At 52.1% G+C, this 25042-nt stretch overlaps 1 protein-coding gene across 2 annotated transcripts in view; it reads right to left on the reverse strand.

Annotated features, from left to right (window-relative positions):
* Positions 1 to 21475, reverse strand: part of LOC140402357 (exocyst complex component 3-like protein 2) — a 43226-nt gene extending 21751 nt beyond the window's left edge. The window contains exons 1-4 of one of the 2 annotated variants that reach the window (XM_072490080.1): positions 21344 to 21475; positions 7255 to 7908; positions 5689 to 6319; positions 1478 to 1592 (exon numbers count right to left, since the gene is read on the reverse strand). In XM_072490080.1, coding sequence (XP_072346181.1) covers positions 1478 to 1592; positions 5689 to 6319; positions 7255 to 7885 — 1377 coding nt within the window. In that variant the 5' untranslated portion in view covers positions 7886 to 7908; positions 21344 to 21475. Of the gene's footprint in view, positions 1 to 1477; positions 1593 to 5688; positions 6320 to 7254; positions 7909 to 15024; positions 16185 to 21343 lie in introns of those variants that run through there. The other variant, XM_072490081.1, reaches the window with a different exon arrangement.
* Between the last annotated feature and the right edge of the window lie 3567 nt (positions 21476 to 25042).

Raw genomic sequence — 25042 nt, forward strand, 5'->3', positions numbered from 1 at the left:
CCCAGGCTTCACTGGAACTTTAGCAAACGAGAGTTGACACCGGGCCACTTAAGGAAATATTAGGACAGGTGATTGAACGTTTGGTCAAAGAGGAATGTTTAAAAAAAATTTTTTTTTCTTATTCTCCTTTTTCGCATTTTCTCCCCAATTTACACCCACCAACAATAAACACTAATCAGCAACGAATATGTCATTCCCCATATCAATAACAACGATCCCATCCTCCCACCAAACCCAAAACATTCACCCGCATGTTCACATAAACAAATGACAAAAAGGAATCAGGAATCACCCATAGCCCCCATTAACACCCATCGCCCCCCTCCCCCCAACCCTCCCACCCACCCACCCCAACCAATGTTCGATGTTATCCAGTTCTTGAAAGTGCATGATGAATAATGCCCATGAATTGTAGAACCCCTCCATCCTTCCCCTCAGTTCAAACTTAACCTTCTCAAGAGTCAAGAATTCCAACAGGTCCCCCCGCCACCCAGGGCACAGGGTGGAGAGGTTGCTCTCCAACCCATCAGGATCCGCCGTCGGGCGATCAACGAGGCGAAGGCTACAACATCTGCCTCCGCACCTGTTTCCAACCCTGGCTGGTCCGACACCCCGACTATGGCCTCCCGGGGGACCGGGTCCAGTTTCACGTGCACCACTTTAGAAATTACCCTAAACACCTCCTTCCAGTAGTCCCGTAGCTTGGGACAGGACCAAAACATATGAACGTGGTTAGCGACCCCCCCCCCCCCCCCCCCCCCACCCCCACCCACCCACCCCCGCTCCTTCGAAGAATCGGCTCATCCACGCCCTCGTGAGGTGCGCTCTGTATACCACCTTCAGCTGTATCAGCCCCAACCTCGCGCACAAGGTGGAGGCATTCACTCTCCGGAGCACCTCACACCAGACCCCCTCCTCTATACCCTCTCCCAGCTCTTCCTCCCACTTTGCCTTGATCCCTTCCAGTGGTGCCTTCTCCTCTTCCAAAATAGCTCCGTACACCGCTGACACTGCCCCCTGCTCCAGTCCCCCTGTCGCCAGCACCTCCTCCAGCAGTGTGGAGGCCGGCTCCTCCGGGAAGTTCTGTATCTCCTTTCTGGCAAAATCTCGAACCTGCATGTACCTAAACACTTCCCCCTGCTCCAGCTCCTTCAATCCTGCAAACCGACCCCTAAGAACCAAATCTTTTAGTGTCTTAATCAAAGAGGAAGGTTTTAAGGAGCATCTTAGACAGTGAAAGAGAAACAGAGAGAGAGAGAGAGAGAGAGGGAGGTTTAGGGAGGACATTCCATCGCTCGCCCAGGGTTAAAGGTTGAAATCGGGGCTACTAGAAACCCAAGTTGGAGGAGCGCAGAGATTTTGGTGGTATAGATTGGGAAGTGGTTAGGATCGGTTAGAACCAGCTAAGTTCCAATTTCTGGAAGGTTTGGATTTTGTTTTCTCGAAATGCCGGATTAAGCAAACTCCCTGATCTTACCTTCACCATGGAAACACAGTCAGCCTCCAGAGTCTTAACTGTTTCCATTGGTAGCAACGGCCCCAGTTGCTGTTTGCGAATATGTGTAGTGAGTTCCTCGTGTCCCATCACTTCCCTTTGAAAGGAAAACAATCGGGACAGTTGTAAGAGTCAGCGGTGGCATTGTGGATCGCAGTCTCACCTCTGAGGCCGAAGGTTGTGGGTTCAAGTCCGCAGTCCAGAGGATTGAGGCACAATCAACATCACTAACCCAGTTAACCTGGTGATAACCCCAATTGTGGGAGCCTGTTGGGTGCGAGATTAATCACAACTTCGGAAGCATTTAATTAGCTGTAAAGTGCTTTGGGCCACCCCAAGGTGTCGCGAGGCACTATATAAATGCAAACATTCATTATCCCGTCGACTGCAGCCAATCCAATGGGCTATGGTTCCATCGAAACCAGTTGACCAACTATCATCGATTGTCGTAAAACCCCACCTGGTTCACTAATGTCCTTCAGGGAAGGAAATCTGCCGTCCTTACCCGGTCTGGCCTACACGTGATTTCAGATCCACAGCGATGTGGTCGACTCTTATCTGCCCCCTCTCTGGAATGGCCGAGCGAGACACTCAGTTCGAGGGCAAATAGGGACGGGCAACAAATGCCAGGCCCGGCCCAGCGACGCCCACATCCAATGAAAAAATGAAGAGGGGAAAAAGCAGCCTTGTATTACCCCAGTTATGGGCGAAAGGTCTCCGAGCATTGACAATCTGATTGGCTATGTTGAGGAGGGAGGGGAGACATTCGCCAATCGTCCAATCATGGCTCTCCATTGTAGCATTTTATACAGACACGCCTTCCATTTGGGATTAATGGAGCATGGTCAAGGGGAATACCTTGGCTGATTTAGCACCCCCTTGTTAGCCCAGGGACAAGGAAGCCAACTGTAGCGTCCATGAAGGAAAAATGGCGGCTTGTGGTGTTTGATGGGCGCCCCTGCACCACACCCGCCCTGAGGGCACCGTTCGAGGGACAGATTGAGGGTGTGCGTACGTGAAGTGACCCATTGCAAAATTATCCCTGTGCAGTTGGGTGCCTTGGAGATCTACCCACCTTCTAAGCTTGGTAGTGAGATTTCAGACAACTGATCAGGAAGAATAGGTGTGTCATAGATCATAGAATTTACAGTGCAGAAGGAGGCCATTTGGCCCATCGAATCTGCACCGGCTCTTGGAAAGAGCACCCTACCCAAGGTCAACACCTCCACTCATAGAACATAGAACATAGAACATTACAGCGCAGTACAGGCCCTTCGGCCCTCGATGTTGCGCCGACCTGTGAAACCACTCTAAAGCCCATCTACACTATTCCCTTATCGTCCATATCTCTATCCAATGACCATTTGAATGTCCTTAGTGTTGGCGAGTCCACTACTGTTGCAGGCAGGGCATTCCACACCCTTACTACTCTCTGAGTAAAGAACCTACCTCTGACATCTGTCTTATATCTATCTCCCTCAATTTAAAGCTATGTCCCCTCGTGCTAGACATCACCATCCGAGGAAAAAGGCTCTCACTGTCCACCCTATCCAATCCTCTGATCATCTTGTATGCCTCAATTAAGTCACCTCTTAACCTTCTTCTCTCGAACGAAAACAGCCTCAAGTCCCTCAGCCTTTCCTCATAAGATCTTCCCTCCATACCAGGCAACATTCTGGTAAATCTCCTCTGCACCCTTTCCAATGCTTCCACATCCTTCCTATAATGCGGCGACCAGAATTGCACGCAATACTCCAAATGCGGCCGCACCAGAGTTTTGTTACAGCTGCAACATGACCTCATGGCTCCGAAACTCAATCCCTCTACCAATAAAAGCTAACACACCGTACGCCTTCTTAACAACCCTCTCAACCTGGGTGGCAACTTTCAGGGATCTATGTACATGGACACCGAGATTTCTCTGCTCATCCACACTGCCAAGAATCCTACCATTAGCCCAGTACTCTGTCTTCCTGTTATTCCTTCCAAAATGAATTACCTCACACTTTTCTGCATTAAACTCCATTTGCCACCTCTCAGCCCAGCGCTGCAGCTTATCTATGTCCCTCTATAACTTGTAACATCCTTCCGCACTGTCCACAACTCCACCGACTTTAGTGTCATCTGCAAATGTACTCACCCATCCTTCTACACCCTCCTCCAGGTCATTTATAAAAATGACAAACAGCAGTGGCCCCAAAATAGATCCTTGTGGTACACCCACTAGTAACTGGACTCCAGTCTGAACATTTCCCATCAACCACCACCCTTTGTCTTCTTCCAGCTAGCCAACCTCTGATCCAAACTGCTAAATCTCCCTGAATCCCATGCTTCCGTATTCTCTGCAGTAGCCTACCATGGGGAACCTTATCAAAATCCATATACACCACATCAACTGCTTTACCCTCATCCACCTGTTTGGTCACCTCCTCAAAGAACTCAATAAGGTTTGTGAGGCACGACCTACCCTTCACAAATCAGTGTTGACTATCTCTAATCAAATGATTCCTTTCCAGATGATTATACATCCTATCTCTTATAAACCTTTCCAAGATTTTGCCCACAACAGAAGTAAGGCTCACTGGTCTATAGTTACCGGGGTTGTCTCTACTCCCCTTCTTGAACAAGGGGACAACATTTGCTATCCTCCAGTCTTCTGGCACTATTCCTGTAGACAAAGATGACTTAAAGATCAAAGCCAAAGGCTCAGCAATCTCCTCCCTAGCTTCCCAGAGAATCCTAGGATAAATCCCATCCGGCCCAGGGGACTTATCTATTTTCACACTTTCCAGAATTGCTAACACCTCCTCTTTATGAACCTCAAGCCCTTCTAGTCTAGTAGCCTGAATCTCAGTATTCTCCTCAACAACATTGTCTTTTTCCTGTGTGAATACTGACGAAAAATATTCATTTAGCACCTCTCCTATCTCCTCGGACTCCAAGCACAACTTCTCACTCCTGTGCTTGACTGACCCTACACTTACCCTAGTCATTCTTTTATTCCTGACATATCTATAGAAAGCTTTCGGGTTATCCTTGATCCTACCTGCCAAAGACTTCTCATGTCCCTTCCTGGCTCGTCTTAGCTCTCTCTTTAGGTCCTTCCGAGCTAACTTGTAACTCTCGAGCGCCCTAACTGAACCTTCATGTCTCATCTTTACATAAGCCTCCTTCTTCCTCTTGACAAGTGTTTCGACTGCTTTAGTAAACCATGGTTCCCTCACTCGACCACTTCCTCCCTGCCTGGCAGGTACATACTTATCAAGGACACGCAGTAGCTGTTCCTTGAACAAGCTCCACATTTCCATTGTGCCCATCCCCTGCAGTTTTCCTCTCCATCCGATGTATCCTAAGTCTTGCCTCATCGCATCATAATTGCCTTTCCCCCAGATATAACTCTTGCCCTGCGATATATACCTATCCCTTTCCATCACTAAAGTAAACGTAATCGAATTGTGGTCACTATCACCAAAGTGCTCACCTACCTCCAAATCTAACACCTGTCCTGGTTCATTACCCAGTACCAAATCCAATACGGCCTCGCCTCTCGTTGGCCTATTTACATACTGTGTCAGGAAACCCTCCTGCACACATTGGACAAAAACGGACCCATCTAATGTACTCGAACTATAGCGTTTCCAGTCAATATTTGGAAAGTTAAAATCCCCATAACAACTACCCTGTTGCTTTCGCTCCTATCCAGAATCATCTTTGCTCTATCCCCATAACCCAGTAACCCCACCCAACACTAAGGGCAATTTTGGACACTAAGGGCAATTTATCACGGCCGATCCACCTAACCTGCACATCTTTGGACTGTGGGAGGAAATCGGAGCACCCGGAGGAAACCCACGCACACACGGGGAGGATGTGCAGACTCCGCACAGACAGAGACCCAAGCCAGGAATCGAACCTGGGACCCTGGAGCTGTGAAGCAATTGTGCTATCCACAATGCTGCCGTGCTGCCCCATTCAGTAAGATCAGGGCTGATCTCAACTCCCTGCACCATCCCCTTGGCCCCTTGATTCCCTCGGTGAGCCCAAAGGCTGACGGGCAGCGTTTCCTATTCATAGCAACTGGCTGGACCATTGCTCTCTGCGGCTACCAATCCCATGATGCACCCTGCTTGTTGCTGTGGTATCTCAGGACGGCCTCTCAGCCGGCACTCGCGCTAACGTGGGAGCGTTCTCACCTGAAGTAATCGTTGTGGCACCATTGGAGAAAGTGGTAGAGTTCCTGAATTTCCAATTCTTCCCGGCCCAGCTCAGAGAGACAGGAAGCCAGCCCTTCGTGGTAGCTTTTCACATAGACATTGAACACCTCATAATCCTTCGGGTAGGCCGGAATGAGGTTCTTTCGGACTGAGATCAAGTCACTCACAGTCTGCTCTTTCAGCTTTCTCAAGCACTGGTGGATTGACCCGCCCCCCCGTTCGCCTGACAATCTCTCGGCCACCGACCCCTTCACCGCTTCCCTCCATTTCCTCCTCAGCTCCCTGGGCCTTCCGCCTCCCCGGGAAGCGCCTCCCCGACCGGCCCATGCCTTGTCCGCCTTCTCCTCCTCCTCGATGGTCTGCACCATTTGCTCCAGGTGCACGGCCGGGAGTGCTTGGCGCAGAGATTCCACCACGATTTTCCTCAGCTCGCTCTCCAACGCCGCGTAGAGAAGCGCCACATCCTTTTCCTTCCGCCCGCTGTCCTTGCTCGTGTTGGCGCCTTCCGGACTCTGCTGCTTCACCCTGTCGCACTCTTCCTCCAGCTCAATGATGTGGCCGTCGGCCGCCACCAGGTCCCGCTCCTGAATCAGGTTGTTGATCTCAAGAACTGAAAAAGAAAGATTAACCGCTCAAAATTAACCAATGGTAATGCAACTTAAACCCTGCACCGTAATCCCAATTCAACCAAATTCAGATTTGATTCCAAGCAGTCAGAATTAATCGGAACAATTGTTGACAAAACTTTACATCATGCAGGATTGCATCACAAGAGTGCCGAATCTAATTTTGGCATTGCCAATTGACCAATCAGAGTCCACCTGCTTGGTTTGAATTTAAATAAAGCTAGGCAGTTAACTGTCCCCTAGTGCATTTTCCAAGGCAAAGCCTTGACCAATCCATTTACCAACCAATCAGCTCTCTCTTCTTGCGATTTGGTGTTCTTGCGAATCTGTCCTGATGAATGCTAGCTGGAAAACTTTGACAGCCTGTCCCTTTTTTTCTTCAGCTCTGCTCGAGCTTTGATTTGCCAAACAACCATTTTAAGAAATGCAAGTTCTGATATTTTCGGAAGCCAATGGGGTTTGGTGCTGTTCCTGACCTTTATTTGCTGCAGGTTACCGAAGAACAGGAGCAGGCCATTCAGCCCCATCAAGCCTGTTCCACCCTTCAATTTGACCGTGGCTCTTTTGCATCTTGATGCCATCTACCCGCCCCGGTTGCTAATCCTTTAATATCCTCACCCAACAATGATCCATCAGCCCAGTGTTGACATTTTCAATTGGCTCTCAGCCTCAACAGATGTTTTGTGGGGGGAGAGTTTTAGATTTCCGTCCCCATTTATGTGAAGGTTTACTCCCTGGCTCCACCCCTAAACACCCTGGCTCTAACTCTCCAACTATGCCTCCTTGTTCTGGTCATTATTTACATTCCTATCCCCTAATTTCAGATATCATCCTCCCCACAATTATGCATCATAATCCCACCAGAGTTGTGAGTATGATCCAGACCACGGGTCTCCATGAGGGTGGGAGGTGATCATACCTGACAGGGGCTCCTTGACTTTAGGAACTGCGTCCCTCTGTTGCTCTGGCAATGGTTCTGCCTTAACCTTGTTCCGTTTGAGGAAAGACATCTTTGTTTTCGACTCCAAGTCCACGGGGCCCTTCTTCTCCGGCCCGTTGCTGATCTTCACTGGCGAGGCAAGCTCCTCCGACTCCCTGCGTCTTTGCTTCTTCTCCTGGCTCTTCCAGATCACGTCTGGGTCGGACAGGGGCGACGGGAGTCTAAAGAATGACTTCTTCTCTTCGCTTTTCTCCTCGTTGGGCGACCTTGCCTTCACCTTGCTCTTCCCCCAAGCCTTCCTCAGCGACGACTTCAAGCCTCCGGGTTTCTCGCCCCCGTTTTTCTTTGGCGCGGTGGCCACGCCTGTCTGGGGGCTTCTGTTGAGACTCTCCGTCGCCGCTGTCTCTTCGTCCTCCCCTTCGAAGAAAGGGTTCTTCTCTTGGCTTGCGTCCTTGGCAAGGGGACTCATCACGTCGCTCAGGTCTTCCTCGAAAGGGTTGGGTCCGTCAGCCATCCTGCTGCCCAATATTATTTCCTTGTGCAGTTTCACAGGCCCCCCATAGAGTTTGGTGGGGCTCAACCTGGTTAAGGTGCTCTTCAGGATTGGCATTGGATTGCCAAAGGGTCACTCCGCTGCACAACAGAAAGAAAGGAACATTCATTTAATGACTTTTGCATTTCACAATGACCTCTCCATCCATGGCTTTATTATGAGGAACCTCCAAGATTGCAATGCTTCCCCTCACTGGCCCATCATATTACACATCTCAAACTACGCTGCCCGCACCCCACTGTTAATATCTTGTTAATTACATTCCACATTTTTTAATGGCTTTGTGAGGGTTAGAAGAAGCAGGTGATATGTATTAATTATCTGCACACAGCTATAAACAGGGGATGCACCAGCGGACATTAGGCCCACCATGCCCAATGGGAACCACAGGGGCTAGAATTCAGCAACACCCCAGGGAATAACACTTTGGTTTCTTGTGTTAAGTTTCCTTTCGACATTTTAGTTTAGTTAGAATGCTATCCCCACCATTTTAAAATCCACAACCTCCTGTTCGAATCCCTCTGTGACTGTATCCCTCACTCTCCGACAACTCTATTCTCCTCCAATTCTGACCTCTTGTGCATCTCCTGTGGTGATATACATCACTGTAAGTACACAAAGGGTTAATGTGCATACACTACACCTAGCTAGACACTAGAGGGAGCACCAGAGACATGACACACAGACAGTCAACCAATAGGTCAGTAAGATAGGACACGACCAATGGGCAGTCACGATACACACAGAGGTGACACTACCACAGGAGGGCATTACACCAACCCATATAAAAGGACACATCACACATGCTCAGTCTCTTTCCAGTGGAGACTCTCAGTGTGTACACAGGGTTGATTTGAAACACATCACACCCACCACGTGGATTGTAGCAGACTGGTTAGTCAGTCTGAGTAGCTATAGAAGGATTAACAGTAGCATTGAATCCAAGTAGGAGAATTATTAATAGTTTAATAAACGTGTTAAAGCTATCTCCAAGTCTGAACCTTCCTTTGTCAGAGCGCACATCAAAGAAGCAGCTTCTGCTACATCAAGAGCAGAACAAAACATCTCCCATTTTAATCCCTCGGATGTGCCTTTAGTGGCCCGGGGCCCTCAGCTCTTGAGATCCCTCCCCAAACCTCTCTGCCTCTCTCGCATCAGACGCTCCTTAAAAATCTACCTCTTTGCGCAGGATTTACTCCAATAGCCCCCTTAGAGTTCCTACAATGCAGGAGGCCATTCAGTCTATCGGGTCTGCACTGACCCTTTCAAAGAGCACCCCAGCTAGGGCCACTCCCCCCCATCCTATCCCCGTAATCCCACCTAACCTGCACATATTTGGAGGTGGGAGGAAACCGGAGCACCCGGAGGAAACCCACGCCGACACGGATGAGAACGTGCAAACTCCACGCGGACAGTGACCCAAGCCGGGAATCGAACCCGGCGCTGTGAGGCAGCAGTGCTAACCATCGTGCCGCCCGGTAAACACTTCAGCGAGACCTCCCGGGATGTTTTACAACACTGAAGGTGCTTCATAAAAGCAATCTATTATTGTTGAATCGATGATGGGACTCTCAAGTGGAGGGAGGGGAGAGTCAGGGTCTCTGGGAGAGAGGGAGGTCTCCGCGACCAGTCGAAATACGCCGAGGTAGCTGAAACAGGGTATGAAGCCGGCAAGCAGACGATACCAAAACACCTGTTTGCTTTGAGTTCGCGAGCTAATGGACTGGACTGACTCCAGTTTGTGGACTGGAAGAGAATATATCCTATTGCTCACACCAATAAAGGATGCACGGCGTGGCTGCCACACTGCTGTGCGAGAGATTTCACACAATCTGGGATCCAGAATTGGGACCAAATGTACCAATTCCAAGAAACTGCTGTGAGCTTGAATTATCTTGGCGTTGGCCCAAGACTATGAACAATAGACTGTCAGACTGTTCAGAGGATTTACAGTGCAGAAGGCGGCCATTCGGACCATCAAATCTGCACCGGCCCTTGGAAAGAGCACTCTATTCAAGCCCACGCCTCCACCCTATCCCCGTAACCCAGCAACCCCACCTGGCCTTTTTGGACGCCAAGGGACAATTTATCACAGCCAATCCACCTAACCTGCACATCTTTGGACTGCGGGAGGAAACCGGAGCGCCCGGAGGAAACCCACGCAGACACGGGGAGACTGTTGCCACACCTCCGCCACTGAAAGTCCCGTTGAACCTACAGGGTGAAATCTTTCACTGAGCAATGAGCCGGGCACAACTAGAGTTGATCCGGATAAACTCTACGGACAGGATAAGCAATTTGGGTGGTGGGTTTGGCAACACTGGACGCGGGTTTTGTAAGTTGGGAGATGTTGGGAGGAAGGGAATCCTGGGAGAGGCGGCTCCGAGAAGCAGCCATTGAGCATGAAGAACAAATATGACGTGATTGCGCGACTGGGCAGTACTTTCTCAACATTCCTGAGTGTGCTAACAACAAATATAAGACGATCCGTTGAGCTGATAGCGTAGCTTATTTATACTTGCTCTAGGCGCCGTACATTCATGCACGGGGTCTCTCAAAACAAAAGGAATATGTTCCCTTTTTGAATCACCTGGGAGCTTGGGAAGCCTATAGTTATCCGTTGCTCTCGCTGTGGCAACGTCTCGGCCAATCAGAACCCCTTTCTCCTCAAGTATAAATTGCGATCGTTTCGAAATTTGGCATTCTTGCGTTTGTCCAGGGGAGTGAAAAACAGGAAGCTTCACCAATCTGCCTCTTTTCACCACCAGCAATTATATATAATTTGTAGCACAGGCCATTCGGCCCATCTGCTCCGGGATGGTGTTTATACCCTACATGAGCCTCCTCCCAGTCCCTCTTCATATCACTCTCTAAGGACATCGTTCCCCCCCGCTCTTTGAGTCAAGAGGTTTCTTCCGGACATCTTGTGGATTTTACTAGCGATTGGCTTTGATCTCCGTTAATCGTTCATTAACCGGTTGCTTCGCTGTATCGGACTGGTGGCTATTAACTGGGGTCTCACCTGTGTCCCTACGCCGTAGCAACAGACTGTAGCCGTGGTCGTTAGGAAAGGAAGATTTGCATTTTCATAGCACCTTTCGTGGCTCAAAGATGCCTCAAGGGCTTTCCAGCCAATGAGGTACTTTTGGAGACGTTGAATGTGGGAAAAGCGGCAACCAAATTGTGCACAGCAAGATCCCACTGGATAATGTGATGCTGATTGAGGATAAATGTTTTGGGGTGGCATGGTGGCACGGTGGTTAGCACTGCTGCCCTCACAGTGCCAGGGACCCGGGTTTGATTCCGACCTCGGGTGACTGCGCGGAGTTTGCACTTTCTCCCCCCGTGTGTGCGTGGGTTTCCTCCGGGTGCTCCGGTTTCCTCCCACAGTCCAAAGGTGTGCAGGTTAGGTGGATTGGCCGTGATTAATTGCCCCTCAGTGTCCAAAAAGGGTTAGGTGGGGTCAGTGGGATAGGGTTGGGGGGCTGTGCCCAGGTATTGTATTCTTTCGAAGTGTTGGTGCAGACTCGATGGGCCGAATGGCCTCCTTCTGCACTGTAGAGATTTTATGATTCTATGTTGGCCAGGACCACTTGGGGAGAGTTCTTCCCCCCCCCCCCCCCCCCATCCGCCGCCGGCAGACAGGGCCTCGATTTAAGCCTCACGCAAGGTACAGTACCTCCCCCAGCACTGCACTAGGAGCTCCGCAGCCTTGATTTTCTATTGTGCTCGGAGTCCTGCTGTGGGACCTGAACCCAGGGACCAGCCAGAGGAAAGAGTACCCCTGACTCATCTGACTTGGGTGGGAAGTGAAGGGGTAGCTCCGTAAATATAAACTTGTACGAGTCGGACGTTTCAGCACCAGTTGCATCCTCTACTCCTCTGTCTATGTGTATTGCAGCATTCGTGATAGCTGCCCGATGTGTTTTGTAATTCTAACCACCTCTATCAGATCAACCCTTGTCCCTGCTTCCTTCTAGTGAAAACGATCCCCACTCTATTCAGTCTTTCTTGGTAAGTATAACTTTTCGGTTCTGGTGTAAGAGACGAAAATCTTCCTTGTTCCGGGTTCGATCCCGCCCTGGGTCGCTGTCCGTGTGGAGTTTGCACATTCTCCCCGTGTCTGCGTGGGTCTCACACCCGCACCCCAAAGATGTGCAGGGTAGGTGGATTGGCCGCGCTAAATTGCCCCTTAATTTGAATTGTACATAGTGCTCCAGGTGTGGTCTAAGGAAGGTATATGGAGACCAGGGCCGGGATTCTGTGATATCGCGGCCAAGTGTTAACGGTGGTCAAAACCGGCGCGAGCGACGCTGGCGTCAACGGGCCTCCAGGCCCAGTAATTCTCCTGTTCTTGGGGGCTGGAACGGCGCTGGAGTGCATGCACGACAGCCGTCCCCGCGCCGGCCCCCGCGCAGCTTGGCGGAGCCCGAAAGGGGCCCGGCGCGGAGGAACATAGCGGATGAGCGCGCCCGCTGATCGGTAGCCCCCGATCGTGGGCCTGGCCACCGTGGAGGCCCCCCCCCCCCCCCCGGAGTCGGATCCCCCTGCCCCCCCCCCCCCCCCCACCAGGACGGCCCGCGCAGCCAGAACGCTGAGGTCCCGCCGGGTGAGACCAGATGTAAACCATGCCGGCGGGACTCAGCGGGCACTCAGCCTGTTGAGCGCGGAGAATCACCGCGGGGGGGGGGGGCGCTTTCAGCAGTCGTCCCCCCTCCCCCGCCGATTCTCCGACCCGGCCCAGAACTGTACACAGTGCTCCAAGTGTAGGTACACGCACAGTGCTGTTAGGGAGAGTGTTCTAGGATTCTTGACCCAGCGACAGTGAAGGAACGGCCGATATATTTCCAAGTCAGGGTGGAGAGTGGCTCGGAGGGGAACCTGCAGGGGGCGGTGTCCCCCATGTACCTGCTGCCGTTTGACCTTCTAGATGGTAGAGGTCGTGGGTTTGGGAGGTCAAAGAATTTGACACAGCAGCTAGTGGGAAGCTATCTGGGTCGGGTCAAGGTGATAGCACCTTAAACTTAGAGCCATTCTGTGTTGTGTCAGGAAATGCTCCCTCACCCAATGGCCAGTTGGAAATCCGCAACTTTCTCTCCTGAAAAAATAGCTTGGGATCAGTTGAAACCATCAAAACTGGGATTGACTGCATTGTCGGGGGGGGGGGGAAAGAAATTCACAAAAACCAAGTCGGGCCGGAGTTGGGGATCAGATACAGATCAAGCATGATTTAGTTGAATGGCAGAACGGGTTTGAGGGGCTGAATGGCCTCCCCCCTCCCAGGTCCTAAGATGTTCGGTAGGGGATCTGATGGACGTGGGGTTTTGTGGAAGTATTTACTCCCCTCGAGAAGCCCCTTCCCACGGATTGGGAAAAGTGTCCGCTCAAGGCTCGGCGAAGGTCGGGAAAGGTTCCGCCAAAGTCTCGTCACTCTGCCAGGTCTGTCAAGATTCACCTTGTTTTGTTTGTTTTGTTTTCTCTGCCCGTGACCGTCCCTTCATCATTCCGATGCCAAAATAAATAAAAGGAGACAGACCCGTATCTCCCCTGGGAGATCAGCAAAGTGATAAGTCCCCCCCAACCTCAGGTTTTGTGGTTCCTGGCCCAGTTAACAAACCCCCAGCATGGTCTCCCTCCCTCCCTCCCTCCCTCCCGCCTCCAGGCCTACAACCCGCCGGGACCCCACAGCCCCCTGCGTTAACAGCGCTATATAAATGCACGGTGTTGTCAGCTGCTCAGATCCAGACCAGCTGGTTTGGTAAATGCTCCAAGGTGATATCACTCATCATTAACTTAAATGCAAACACTGATGGCAATTTGTTTAAATTCCATGTCCCACGTGATTTCCCGGCACCCTGTCTCAGCTTCACCCCTGATTGGCGGCACGTTGACATGTTTTTTGGTTCCTGGCTTTAAACGTCAAGGCTCAATGTCACCTTCTTACAGGGGCACGGCCAGATTGAAGGGCATAGAGGGGGCAGTCTTCTTAGACGGGACAGTCTTCTTAAAGGGACACTGTCTTCTTAAGGGGGGGGGGCAGTCTTCTTAAAGGGACACTGTTTTCTTAAAGGAGTACAGTCTTCTTAAAGGGGACAGTCTTCTTAAAGGGACACTGTCTTCTTAAAGGGGGCAGTCTTCTTAAAGGGACAGTTTTCTTAAAGGAGTACAGTCTTCTTAAAGGGGGCAGTCTTCTTAAAGTGACACTGTCTTCTTACAGGGGCACGGCCATATTGAAGGGCATAGAGGGGCAGTCTTCTTAGATGGGACAGTCTTCTTAAAGGGACACTGTCTTCTTAAGGGGGGCAGTCTTCTTAAAGGGACACTGTTTTCTTAAAGGAGTACAGTCTTCTTAAAGGGGACAGTCTTCTTAAAGGGACACTGTCTTCTTAAAGGGGAGGCAGGGTGGCACAGTGGTTAGCACTGCTGCCTCACAGCGCCAGGGACCCGGGTTCAATTCCGGCCCCGGGTGACTGTCTGTGTGGGAGTTTGCACGTTCTCCCCGTGTCTGCGTGGGTTTCCTCCGGGTGCTCCGGTTTCCTCCCACAGTCCAAAGATGTGCAGGTTAGGTGGATTGGCCGTGCTAAATTGCCCTTAGTGTCCAAAAGGTTAGGTGGGGTTACTGGATTACGGGGATAGAGTGGAGGCGTGGGCTTAAGTAAAATACTCGTTCCAAGGGCCGGTGTAGACTCGATGGGCCAAATGGCCTCCTTCTGCACCTTAAATTCTAATCGCTGAGGCTCCCCGGGGCCACTGCACCCTGCCCCCAACACACTCCGAACAGGGACGTTGACCTGAGCCGCAGTTGCAAGATAGCGAGAGGGCTGCCTCACCTCAGACACAGTAATGGTGCAGGAGGGGGCAGGGAGAGCGAGAGAGAGAAAGAGAGAAAGGGAGAGAGAGAGAGATTCAGCGAGTGAGAAATGAATCGATGCACCATAAGAACGGAAGAGGTAACGAGACGGAGGGTGGGGCGGAGTGAGACAGAGTGAGCGCAAGGAAAAACAGGGGAAAAGGTAGACCGAGCAGTCAGAGAAAGGGTAGAGAGAGAGATAGAAGGAGAAAGGGGAATAGAAAAAGAGATTGCAAGCCCTATTTCCATCCCCCCGCCTTTAAGCTCAGAACCTGTTGCTGATGTTTGCAGAAGGTATTGAATTTCTACAATCACCAGGTTGGACAAAAAGATGACGACGGCTTACCTGGCGGAGAAGCGGAACACCAACTGCGGAGTAGCTGCTGTTCCCTGAGCTTTAACCCTGAGAGATACTTTCACTTTCAGGGGGAAATTGTCTGGAAACTTTTTGTCAGCTTTCGACACCCCCTCTTCATGCTCCTCACACACTCACACACTCACACACCCACAGAGACTCACACACACACACTCACAGAGACTCACACATACACACTCACACACAGACTTACACACACCCACAGAGACTCACACACACACACTCACACACTCACACACCCACAGAGACTCACACACACACACTCACAGAGACTCACACATACACACTCACACACAGACTTACACACACCCACAGAGACTCACACACACACACTCACAGAGACTCACACACACACACTCACAGAGACTCACACACACACACTCACACACAGACTTATACACACCCACAGAGACTCACACACACACACTCACAGAGACTCACACACCCACACTCACAGAGACACACAGACTCACACACAGACTTATACACACACTCAAACACAGACTCACACACACCCACAGAGACTCACACACACTCACAGAGACTCACACACACACACTCACACACAGACTTACACACACCCACAGAGACTCACACACACACACCCACAGAGACTCACACACACACTCACACACAGACTTACACACACCCACAGAGACTCACACACACACACTCACAGAGACTCACACACACACACTCACACACAGACTTACACACACCCACAGAGACTCACACACACACACTCACACACAGACTTACACACACCCACAGAGACTCACACACACACTCACAGAGACTCACACACACACACTCACACACAGACTTACACACACCCACAGAGACTCACACTCACACACCCACAGAGACTCACACACACACACTCACACACAGACTTACACACACCCACAGAGACTCACACACACACACTCACAGAGACTCACACACACACACTCACACACAGACTTACACACACTCACAGAGACTCACACACACACACTCACAGAGACTCACACACACACACTCACACACAGACTTACACACACCCACAGAGACTCACACACACACACTCACAGAGACTCACACACACACACTCACACACAGACTTACACACACCCACAGAGACTCACACACACACACTCACAGAGACTCACACACACACACTCACACACAGACTTACACACACCCACAGAGACTCACACACACACACTCACACACAGACTTACACACACCCACAGAGACTCACACACACACACTCACAGAGACTCACACACACATACTCACACACAGACTTACACACACCCACAGAGACTCACACACCCACACTCACAGAGACACACAGACTCACACACAGACTTATACACACACTCAAACACAGACTCACACACACCCACAGAGACTCACACACACTCACAGAGACTCACACACACACACTTACAGAGACTCACACACACACCCACAGAGACTCACACACACACACTCACAGAGACTCACACACACACACCCACAGAGACTCACACACACACACTCACAGAGACTCACACACACATACTCACACACAGACTTACACACACCCACAGAGACTCACACACCCACACTCACAGAGACTCACACACACACACTCACACACAGACTTACACACACCCACAGAGACTCACACACCCACACTCACAGAGACACACAGACTCACACACAGACTTATACACACACTCAAACACAGACTCACACACACCCACAGAGACTCACACACACTCACAGAGACACACAGACTCACACACACACATTTACTCAGAAACACACAGACTTACACACACACACAAACTCACATACTTACACTCACACGCACACATTCACCCACACACACAACTCACACACAATCCAGACACACACACATATTCACACACACATTTGCACACTCACACACACACTCACATACACACTGATTCACACATACACATAGACACACACATAGACTCACACATTCACAAACACACTTGCACACTCAAGCACATGCACTCTCACACACAAACACTCACACACTTGTACACTCATGCGCATACTCACACACATCCTCATGCACATACACACACTCAGACACACACACATTCATGCACACACATGCTCATGCATGCACTCACACACACACCTCGCACACACACACACACACACATACCCTCATACACACACTTGCACATCTCATACACACACACTCATGCACACACATATATACACACATACCTCATACACATGCACACTCAAACAGACACACAGGCACCTCACACACACTCATACACACACTCACACATAGACACACCTCACACCACACACACACTAACTCACACATACAGATACATATACCTCACACACACATGCATACACACACTCTTACATATGCACGCGTGTCACACACTCACACACACCTCACACCTCCACAATCTCACACACACACAGACGTCACACGTACACACTCACCCCTCACACACGAGCACACACACACCGCTTATGGCTGCGCCGAAAAATTCACCCACGGCGACGTGATGTCAGAACGGCGCGAAGCGAGAATTGTCTCGGGCGGTGACGGGACGCCCTGGAGAGGTCGGAGGTCAGTGCAACGCTCGGGGTGGGTGGCGGAGTGGGGGGGGATGGGGGGTGGAATGGATAGGAGAGGGTCGCGCCAGACTGGTGCCAGTTTGGTGTGGCGGAGGGGAGGGTGGTGGTGGTGGTGGTGGTGGTGGTGGTGGTGGGGGGGGGGGCTGGGGCATGGGTTCGGGTCCTGCTTGAGCACGAGTGTCGCACTGAAGGAGCGCCGCGCTGCCGGAGGCGCCGTCATTCCAGGTGACGCCTGGAGCGAACCCCAGCGCCACAATTCCGAATAGCTCCCGGGCTGGCGTTATCCCTGGGCCAACCCCGCAAATAACGTCACAGCGAGGCAGGTTATCTGCACGCTCTCACGTGCTTGTTCTTTCTGGGATCTTGCTGTGCCCCCCCCCCCCCCCCCGATTGGCTGGCGCGCTCTTCCAAATTACGAAAGGGGCTCCGCTTCCACAGAGACTCCACCGGCTGTGAAGTGCCTCAAAGTGGGTGGTGGAAGTCGCTATGTAAATGCAAGACGTCCTTGCTGGTTTGAACAAAGCGCTTACTGTGACTGTTCCGATTGGACATCGCTGGACTCGGAGATTCGGAGCTAACCTCAGAGGACACCGTTCCTAAGTCAGGGAATGTGTGGGCAGGATGATAGCAGGTGGAGGTAGTCGGAGGTGGATTGTCCATGACAGGTGCTGGAGCAGTCCGTGTCCAAACGCAGCAAGACCTGGACAATACCCAGGCTCGGGCTGTCAGTGGCAAGTTACATTCGCGCCACACAAGTGCCAGACAATGACCATCTCCTACAAGAGAGGATCTAATCATCGCCCCACTATCTACAAGGCACAAGTCAGGAGTGTGATGGACTCTCCACTTGCCTGGGTGAGCGCAGCTCCCAACAACACTCGAGAAGCTCAACACCATCCAGGACAAAGCAGCCCCGCTTGATTGGCACCCCATCCACCCCCTTCAACATTCACTCCCTGCACCACCGGCGCACAGTGGCAGCCGTGTGTACCGTCTACAAGATGCACTGCAGCAACTCGCCAAGGCTCCTTAGGCAGCACCTTCCAAACCCGTGATCTCTACCATCTAGAAGGACAAGGGCAGCAGATACCTGGGAACCCCACCACCTGGAGGTTCCCCTCCAAGTCGCTCACCATCCTGACTTGGAAATATATCGGCCGTTCCTTCACTGTCGCTGGGTCAGAATCCCTCCCTAACAGCACAGTGGGTGTACCTACACCACAGGGACTGCGGTGGGTTCAAGAAGGCGGCTCACCCCACCACCTTCTCAAGGGGCAATTCGGGATGGGCAACAAGCGCTGGGCCTTGGCACCGACCCCAACATCCCGTGAACAAAGTAAAAGGTGGAACATGTGGGGTGACAAAAGCAAACTTTGTGAATGATTTTGAAATGGTCGCGGCTGAAGGTTATCTGACAGCCTTAGTAAGAAAGGACGAGGTTGCATTTATATAGCACCGTTCACATCCTGCAAAGCGCCCTGCAGCCAATGGGGTGAATGGGACAGCCAATGGGGAGAATGGGACAGCCAATGGGGAGAATGGGACAGCCAATGGGGAGAATGGGACAACCAATGGGGAGAATGGGACAGCCAATGGGGAGAATGGGACAGCCAATGGGGAGAATGGGACAGCCAATGGGGAGAATGGGACAGCCAATGGGGAGAATGGGACAACCAATGGGGAGAATGGGACAGCCAATGGGGAGAATGGGACAGCCAATGGGGAGAATGGGACAGCCAATGGGGAGAATGGGACAGCCAATGGGGAGAATGGGACAGCCAATGGGGAGAATGGGACAACCAATGGGGAGAATGGGACAGCCAATGGGGAGAATGGGACAGCCAATGGGGAGAATGGGACAGCCAATGGGGAGAATGGGACAGCCAATGGGGAGAATGGGACAGCCAATCTGTGCACGTCAAGCTCCCAAAACCTCAAGGTGCAAATAAGAGCAGAACAACCGATTTTATCAATGTTGGTTTGAGAATAAATATCGGTTCGTGCAACAGGCTGACCTCTCCCTGCCTTTGTTCGGAAGGTCACAGAGAGATCTTTTACATCCAGAACCTCGGCCGCATGCAAAAGACGCCCCCTGCCCCCCCCCCCCCCCCCCCCCCCCCCCCCGCCCCTGTTTCCCATCCCCTCACTGGTCTGGGAGGGTCCAGCCGGAGTTTGGGCTGGACCCACGGCCTGAACGTTTGCTCAGCGCTCGTCGAACTGACACTAATCAGGGCTCAGTGGAACCCACGGGACATGGAGCTCAGCGACCTGGAATAGCCACTCGGAAACCCCCCCCCCCCCCAGGCAGGTGGGGGTTATGGTCCAACCCAAAACGCGGGATAAACTCGGCAGGTCTGGCGGTATCTGTGGGGAGGGAAACAGGGTTAACGTTTCGGGCCCACTGACCCCTCTGCAGTTCTGAAGAAGGGCTATTTGCACTCGAAACGTTAACTCTGCTTCGCCCTGCACAGATACCGCCAGACCCGCCGGGCTTATCCACCGCTTTCGGGTTTTCCTTCAGATTCCCAGCATCCGCAATCTCTCCGTAAAACCCCAACAGTGCCGAAGGAGGCCATTCGGCCCATCGCATCTGCACCAACCCTCGGTAAAGAGCACCCTACTTAAGCCCATTCCCCTGCCCTAACCCCATAATGTGGAGATGCCGGCGTTGGACTGGGGTGAGCACAGTAAGAAGTCTGACAACACCAGGTTAAAGTCCAACAGGTTTGTTTCAAACACTAGCTTTCGGAGCGCTGCTCCTTCCTCAGGTGAATGAAGAGGTGGGTTTCAGACAAAATCAATAACAAACCTGTTGGACTTTAACCTGGTGTTGGAAGACTTCTTACTGTGCTAACCCCATAACCCCATCCAATTTGCACATCGTTGGACACTAAGGGGCAATTTATCACGGCCAATCCACCTAACTTGCACATCTTTGGACTGTGGGAGGAAACCGGAGCACCCGGGGGAAACCCACGGGGAGAACTCCGCACAGACAGTGACCCAAGTCGGGAATCGAGCCCGGGTCCCTGGCGCCGTGAGGCAGCAGGGCTAACCGCTGCGCCGCTCTTAGTTACGATCCAACAGCCCTCCCTCGAGCGCTGAGCTCTGCTGCTGTCACGGGAGACCCAGGGGATGTGACTGGAGGCAGGGCAACGCAGCTCCCATCAGTCAGAGGCAGGAGATGAGGGAGGGAAGGTCGGGGGACCTTTTGTAAGGATGCGTCCCACCTTACAGAATGAGGGGGAACTAAGAGCAGGATGTTTCCTTGAATTAAAATATCAGAGTGGGGACAGGGGGGGGGAGATGCAAGTCCAAACAATCAGGTGCAATTAGGACTAGCTTCAGAGCAATTAGCCCTGACACAGAAAGCAAGTTGAAAAAGCAAAAGGCAAGAGTCCTTTCAAGGGAAAGTCTGGGATGTTTCAGCGACTAATAGATGCTCCGATCAGTTTCGAGGCAGCTGAATGACATTTCCTGGTTCTCTACGTATCTTAAAGGAAGCACTGTGCCATCTCGACGGAGCAGAAAGGAAAAATAAAACGACAGCTCCCCCCCCATTCAAACTAATTCCGTGAGCTCTCACGAGCCGGCTGGGGGATGGGAAGGTTTCTATTTAAATTCCGAGAGAGAGCGTTTTCCCGGGAGAAACGTGGCACGCAAGAAGACAACTTTTCTTTACCTGGTTCGGAGACCGCAGTCAGAGGAAATAAAAGTCAGCTTGGTTGGATGTTTGCCTGCGAGTGACTTGCGGAGGCCGGCAGTCAGTGCCCTGGAGTGTAGAACAAGCAGGAGGGCAGTCTGGACTTTGCAGAGGTTCCCACACGTGGAACCACCCCAGTGATCTGTCTTGTAGACAGTTTGTATATCTTTGGACCATTTCCAGCTGCCCAAATAAACACTCACACACACACACACACAGAATTGTGCTTTTGTCAGACTGCCGCTTCAGCCCATGACAGCGTCATGCTGTTAAAGGGAGCTATTCTGCTTGACGATAAAATTCCTCTCGACCATTCTGTGAACCCCCTGCTTGTCGCGATTTCCTCCGGGATTCCTCTCCTTTCTGCCTTTCTTTGCCTCTCAATTTCTTCCTTCTCCGCCTCTCTCTCTCGATTCTTCTTCCAATTTCTCTCTCAGAACCACACGGAGGCCCTTCGGCCCATCCAGTCTGCGCCGACACGTGAAAAACACCTGACCTGCCCAGCTAGAGCCATAGATGTTTACAGCATGGAAACAGGCCCTTCGGCCCAGCTTGTCCATGCTGCCCCGTTTCTATCACTAAGCTCGTCCCACTTGTGGGGCATAGATGTGGGGCATAGATAAGGTAGATAGTCAACATCTTTTCCCAAAGGTAGGGGAGTCTAAAACTAGAGGGCATAGGTTTAAGGTGAGAGGGGAGAGATTCAGAAGGGCCCAGAGGGGCAATTTCTTCACTCAGAGGGTAGTGAGTGTCTGGAATGGGCTGCCAGAGGTAGTAGTAGAGGCGGGTACAATTGTGTCTTTTAAAAAGCATTTAGATAGTTACATGAGTAAGATGGGTATAGAGGGTTATGGGCCAAGTGCGGGCAACTGGGACTAGCTTAATGGTAAAAACTGGGCGGCATGGACTGGTTGGGCCGAAGGGCCTGTTTCCAGGCTTCTATGATTCTACTTGCCCGCGTTTGGCCCATATCCCTCTGTACCCACCCTGCTTTTTAAAAGACAAAACTGTCCCCGCCTCTACCCCTGCCTCTGGCAGCCCATTCCAGATGCTCACCACCCTCTGTGTGAAGAAATTTCCCTTCTGGTCTCTTTTGTATCTCCCCCCTCTCACCTTTAACCTATGCCCTCTAGTTTTAGACTCCCCTACCTTTGGGAAAAGATGTTGACTATCTACCTCATCTATGCTCCTCATTATTTAATAGACCTCTATAAGATCACCCCTAAGCCTCCTTCGATCCAGGGAAATACGTCCCAGCCTCTCCTTATAACTCAGACCATCAAGTCCTGGTAGCATCCTCGTAAATCTCTTCTGCACTCTTTCTAGTTTAACATCCTTCCTGTAATAGGGTGACCAGAACTGAACACATTATTCCATGTGTGGTCTTACTAACAACTTCAACAAGACGTCCCAACTCCTGTATTCGATGTTCTGACCAATAAAACCTAGCATGCTCAATGCCTTCTTCACCACCCTGTCCACCTGCGACTCCACCTTCAAGGAGCTATGAACCTGTACCCCGAGATCGCTTTGTTCTGTAACTCTCCCCAACTCCCTACCATTAACTGAGTAGGTCCTGCCCTGATTTGATCGACCTAATCCCATTGGCCAGCACTGGGCCCACAGCCTCGAGCGTTAAAACGTGCCAAGTGCTCATCCAGGTACCTTTCAAAGGATGTGAGGCAACCCACCTCTCCCACCCTCCCAGGCAGCGCGTTCCAGATCCTCACCACCCTCTGGGTAAATGAAGCTTTTCCTCAAATCCCCCCCTAAACCTCCTTCCCCTCGCCTTGAACTTGTGCCCCTCATGACTGGCCCTTCAACTATGGGGAACAGCTGCTCCCTGTCCGCCCTGTCCATGACCCTCACAATCTTGTCCACCTCAATCAGGTCGCCCCTCGGTCCTCTCTGCTCCAGCGAAAACAACCCAAGCCTATCCAACTCTCTCTTCATAGCCTAAATGTTCCATCCCAGGCAACATCCTGGTGAATCTCCTCTGCATCCCCTCCAGCGCAGTCACATCCTTCCTATAATGTGGCGGCCAGAATTGCGCACAGCACTCCCGCTGTGGCCTCGCCAATGTTCGATACAACTCCAACATCACCCTCTGTCTCCTGCAGCGAAACCAATTTTGAATCCACCTTATCAAGTTACCCGGTATCCTCTGTGCATTTGCCTTTTTTATAAGTCTCCCACGTGGGGCCTTGTCAATGCTCAATTCTTCCAGTTTCTCTCTCGATTCTTCCTTTCATTTCTCGTCTCAATTCCACTCTCCCCAGATCCCCTCTTCACCTTCATTTCCGCCTTGATTCTTCTGTTCTTTAAATTAGCTCTTCATCTATCCCCATTCCTCTTGTAGTCTTCTTCATTTCAAACTTAAAACTCAAACTTTAATGTGGGCTTCGCCCAGTATTTATTTCCCATCCCTAATTGCCCCTTGAGAAGGGGGTGGGTGAGCTGCCTACTTGAACCACTGCAGTCCCTGTGGTGTAGGTACATCCACTGTGCTGTTAGGGAGGGAGTTCCAGGATTTTGACCCAGCGACAGTGAAGGGACGGCCGATATATTCCCAAGTCAGGATGGTGAGTGGTTTGGAGGGGGGCCTCCAGGTGGTGGGGTTCCATGTGTCAGCTGCCCCTTATCCCGCTAGGCCAGGCATTGTCAAACTCAGGGGCGCGACCCCCAGGGGGGGTCGCGGGCGGGTGTCGGGAAGGTCGCGGAGCCGTGTGTCGCAGCGCTCCCGATCGCGCAAATCCGCGCGCGACAGCCGGCTTTTAATAATGCCGGCTGCAAGCGGCCTTCAAAATGGCCAGGAACAGATAAAGAAAATTTGTCCGCACTGCGCATGCGTGCGCGATCATCGGTGCGCATGCGCAGTGCGGCCGCATTTGTTTTTTATATGGTCGCAGCCTTTTCTTTCACGTTTGGGGGGCCAAAGGGACCCAAAACCATTTCCTCCATTTTTGTCAGCAACAAAGAAGGTAAGGTCGCGCAGGTCGGCCGGCACGGGTCACGAAGGTCGGCTGGTGTGGGTCACGAAGGTCGGCTGGTGTGGGTCGTGAAGGTCGGCTGGTGTGGGTCGCGCAGGTCGGCCGGCACGGGTCACGAAGGTCGGCTGCTGTGGGTCCCGAAGGTCGGCTGGTGTGGGTCGTGAAGGTCGGCTGGTGTGGGTCGGGAAGGTCGGCTGGCGTGGGTCACGAACGTCGGTCGGAGTGGGTTGCGAAGGTCGGCTGGTGTGGGTCGCGAAGGTCGGCTGGTGTGGGTCGCACAGGTCGGCTGGTGTGGGTCGCGAAGGTCGGCTGGTGTGGGTCGCACAGGTCGGGGGGCGTGGGTCGCGAAGGTCGGCTGGCGTGGGTCGCGAAGGTCGGCTGGCGTGGGTCGGGAAGGTCGGCTGGTGTGGGTCACGAACGTCGGTCGGAGTGGGTTGCGAAGGTCGGCTGGTGTGGGTCGCGAAGGTCGGCTGGTGTGGGTCGCACAGGTCGGCTGGTGTGGGTCGCGAAGGTCGGCTGGTGTGGGTCGCACAGGTCGGGGGGCGTGGGTCGCGAAGGTCGGCTGGCGTGGGTCGCGAAGGTCGGCTGGCGTGGGTCGCGAAGGTCGGCTGGTGTGGGTCGCACAGGTCGGCTGGCGTGGGTCGCACAGGTCGGGGGGCGTGGGTCGCGAAGGTCGGCTGGTGTGGGT

This window comes from Scyliorhinus torazame, chromosome 25 (assembly GCF_047496885.1).
Source record: "Scyliorhinus torazame isolate Kashiwa2021f chromosome 25, sScyTor2.1, whole genome shotgun sequence".
Lineage (NCBI taxonomy): Eukaryota > Metazoa > Chordata > Chondrichthyes > Carcharhiniformes > Scyliorhinidae > Scyliorhinus > Scyliorhinus torazame.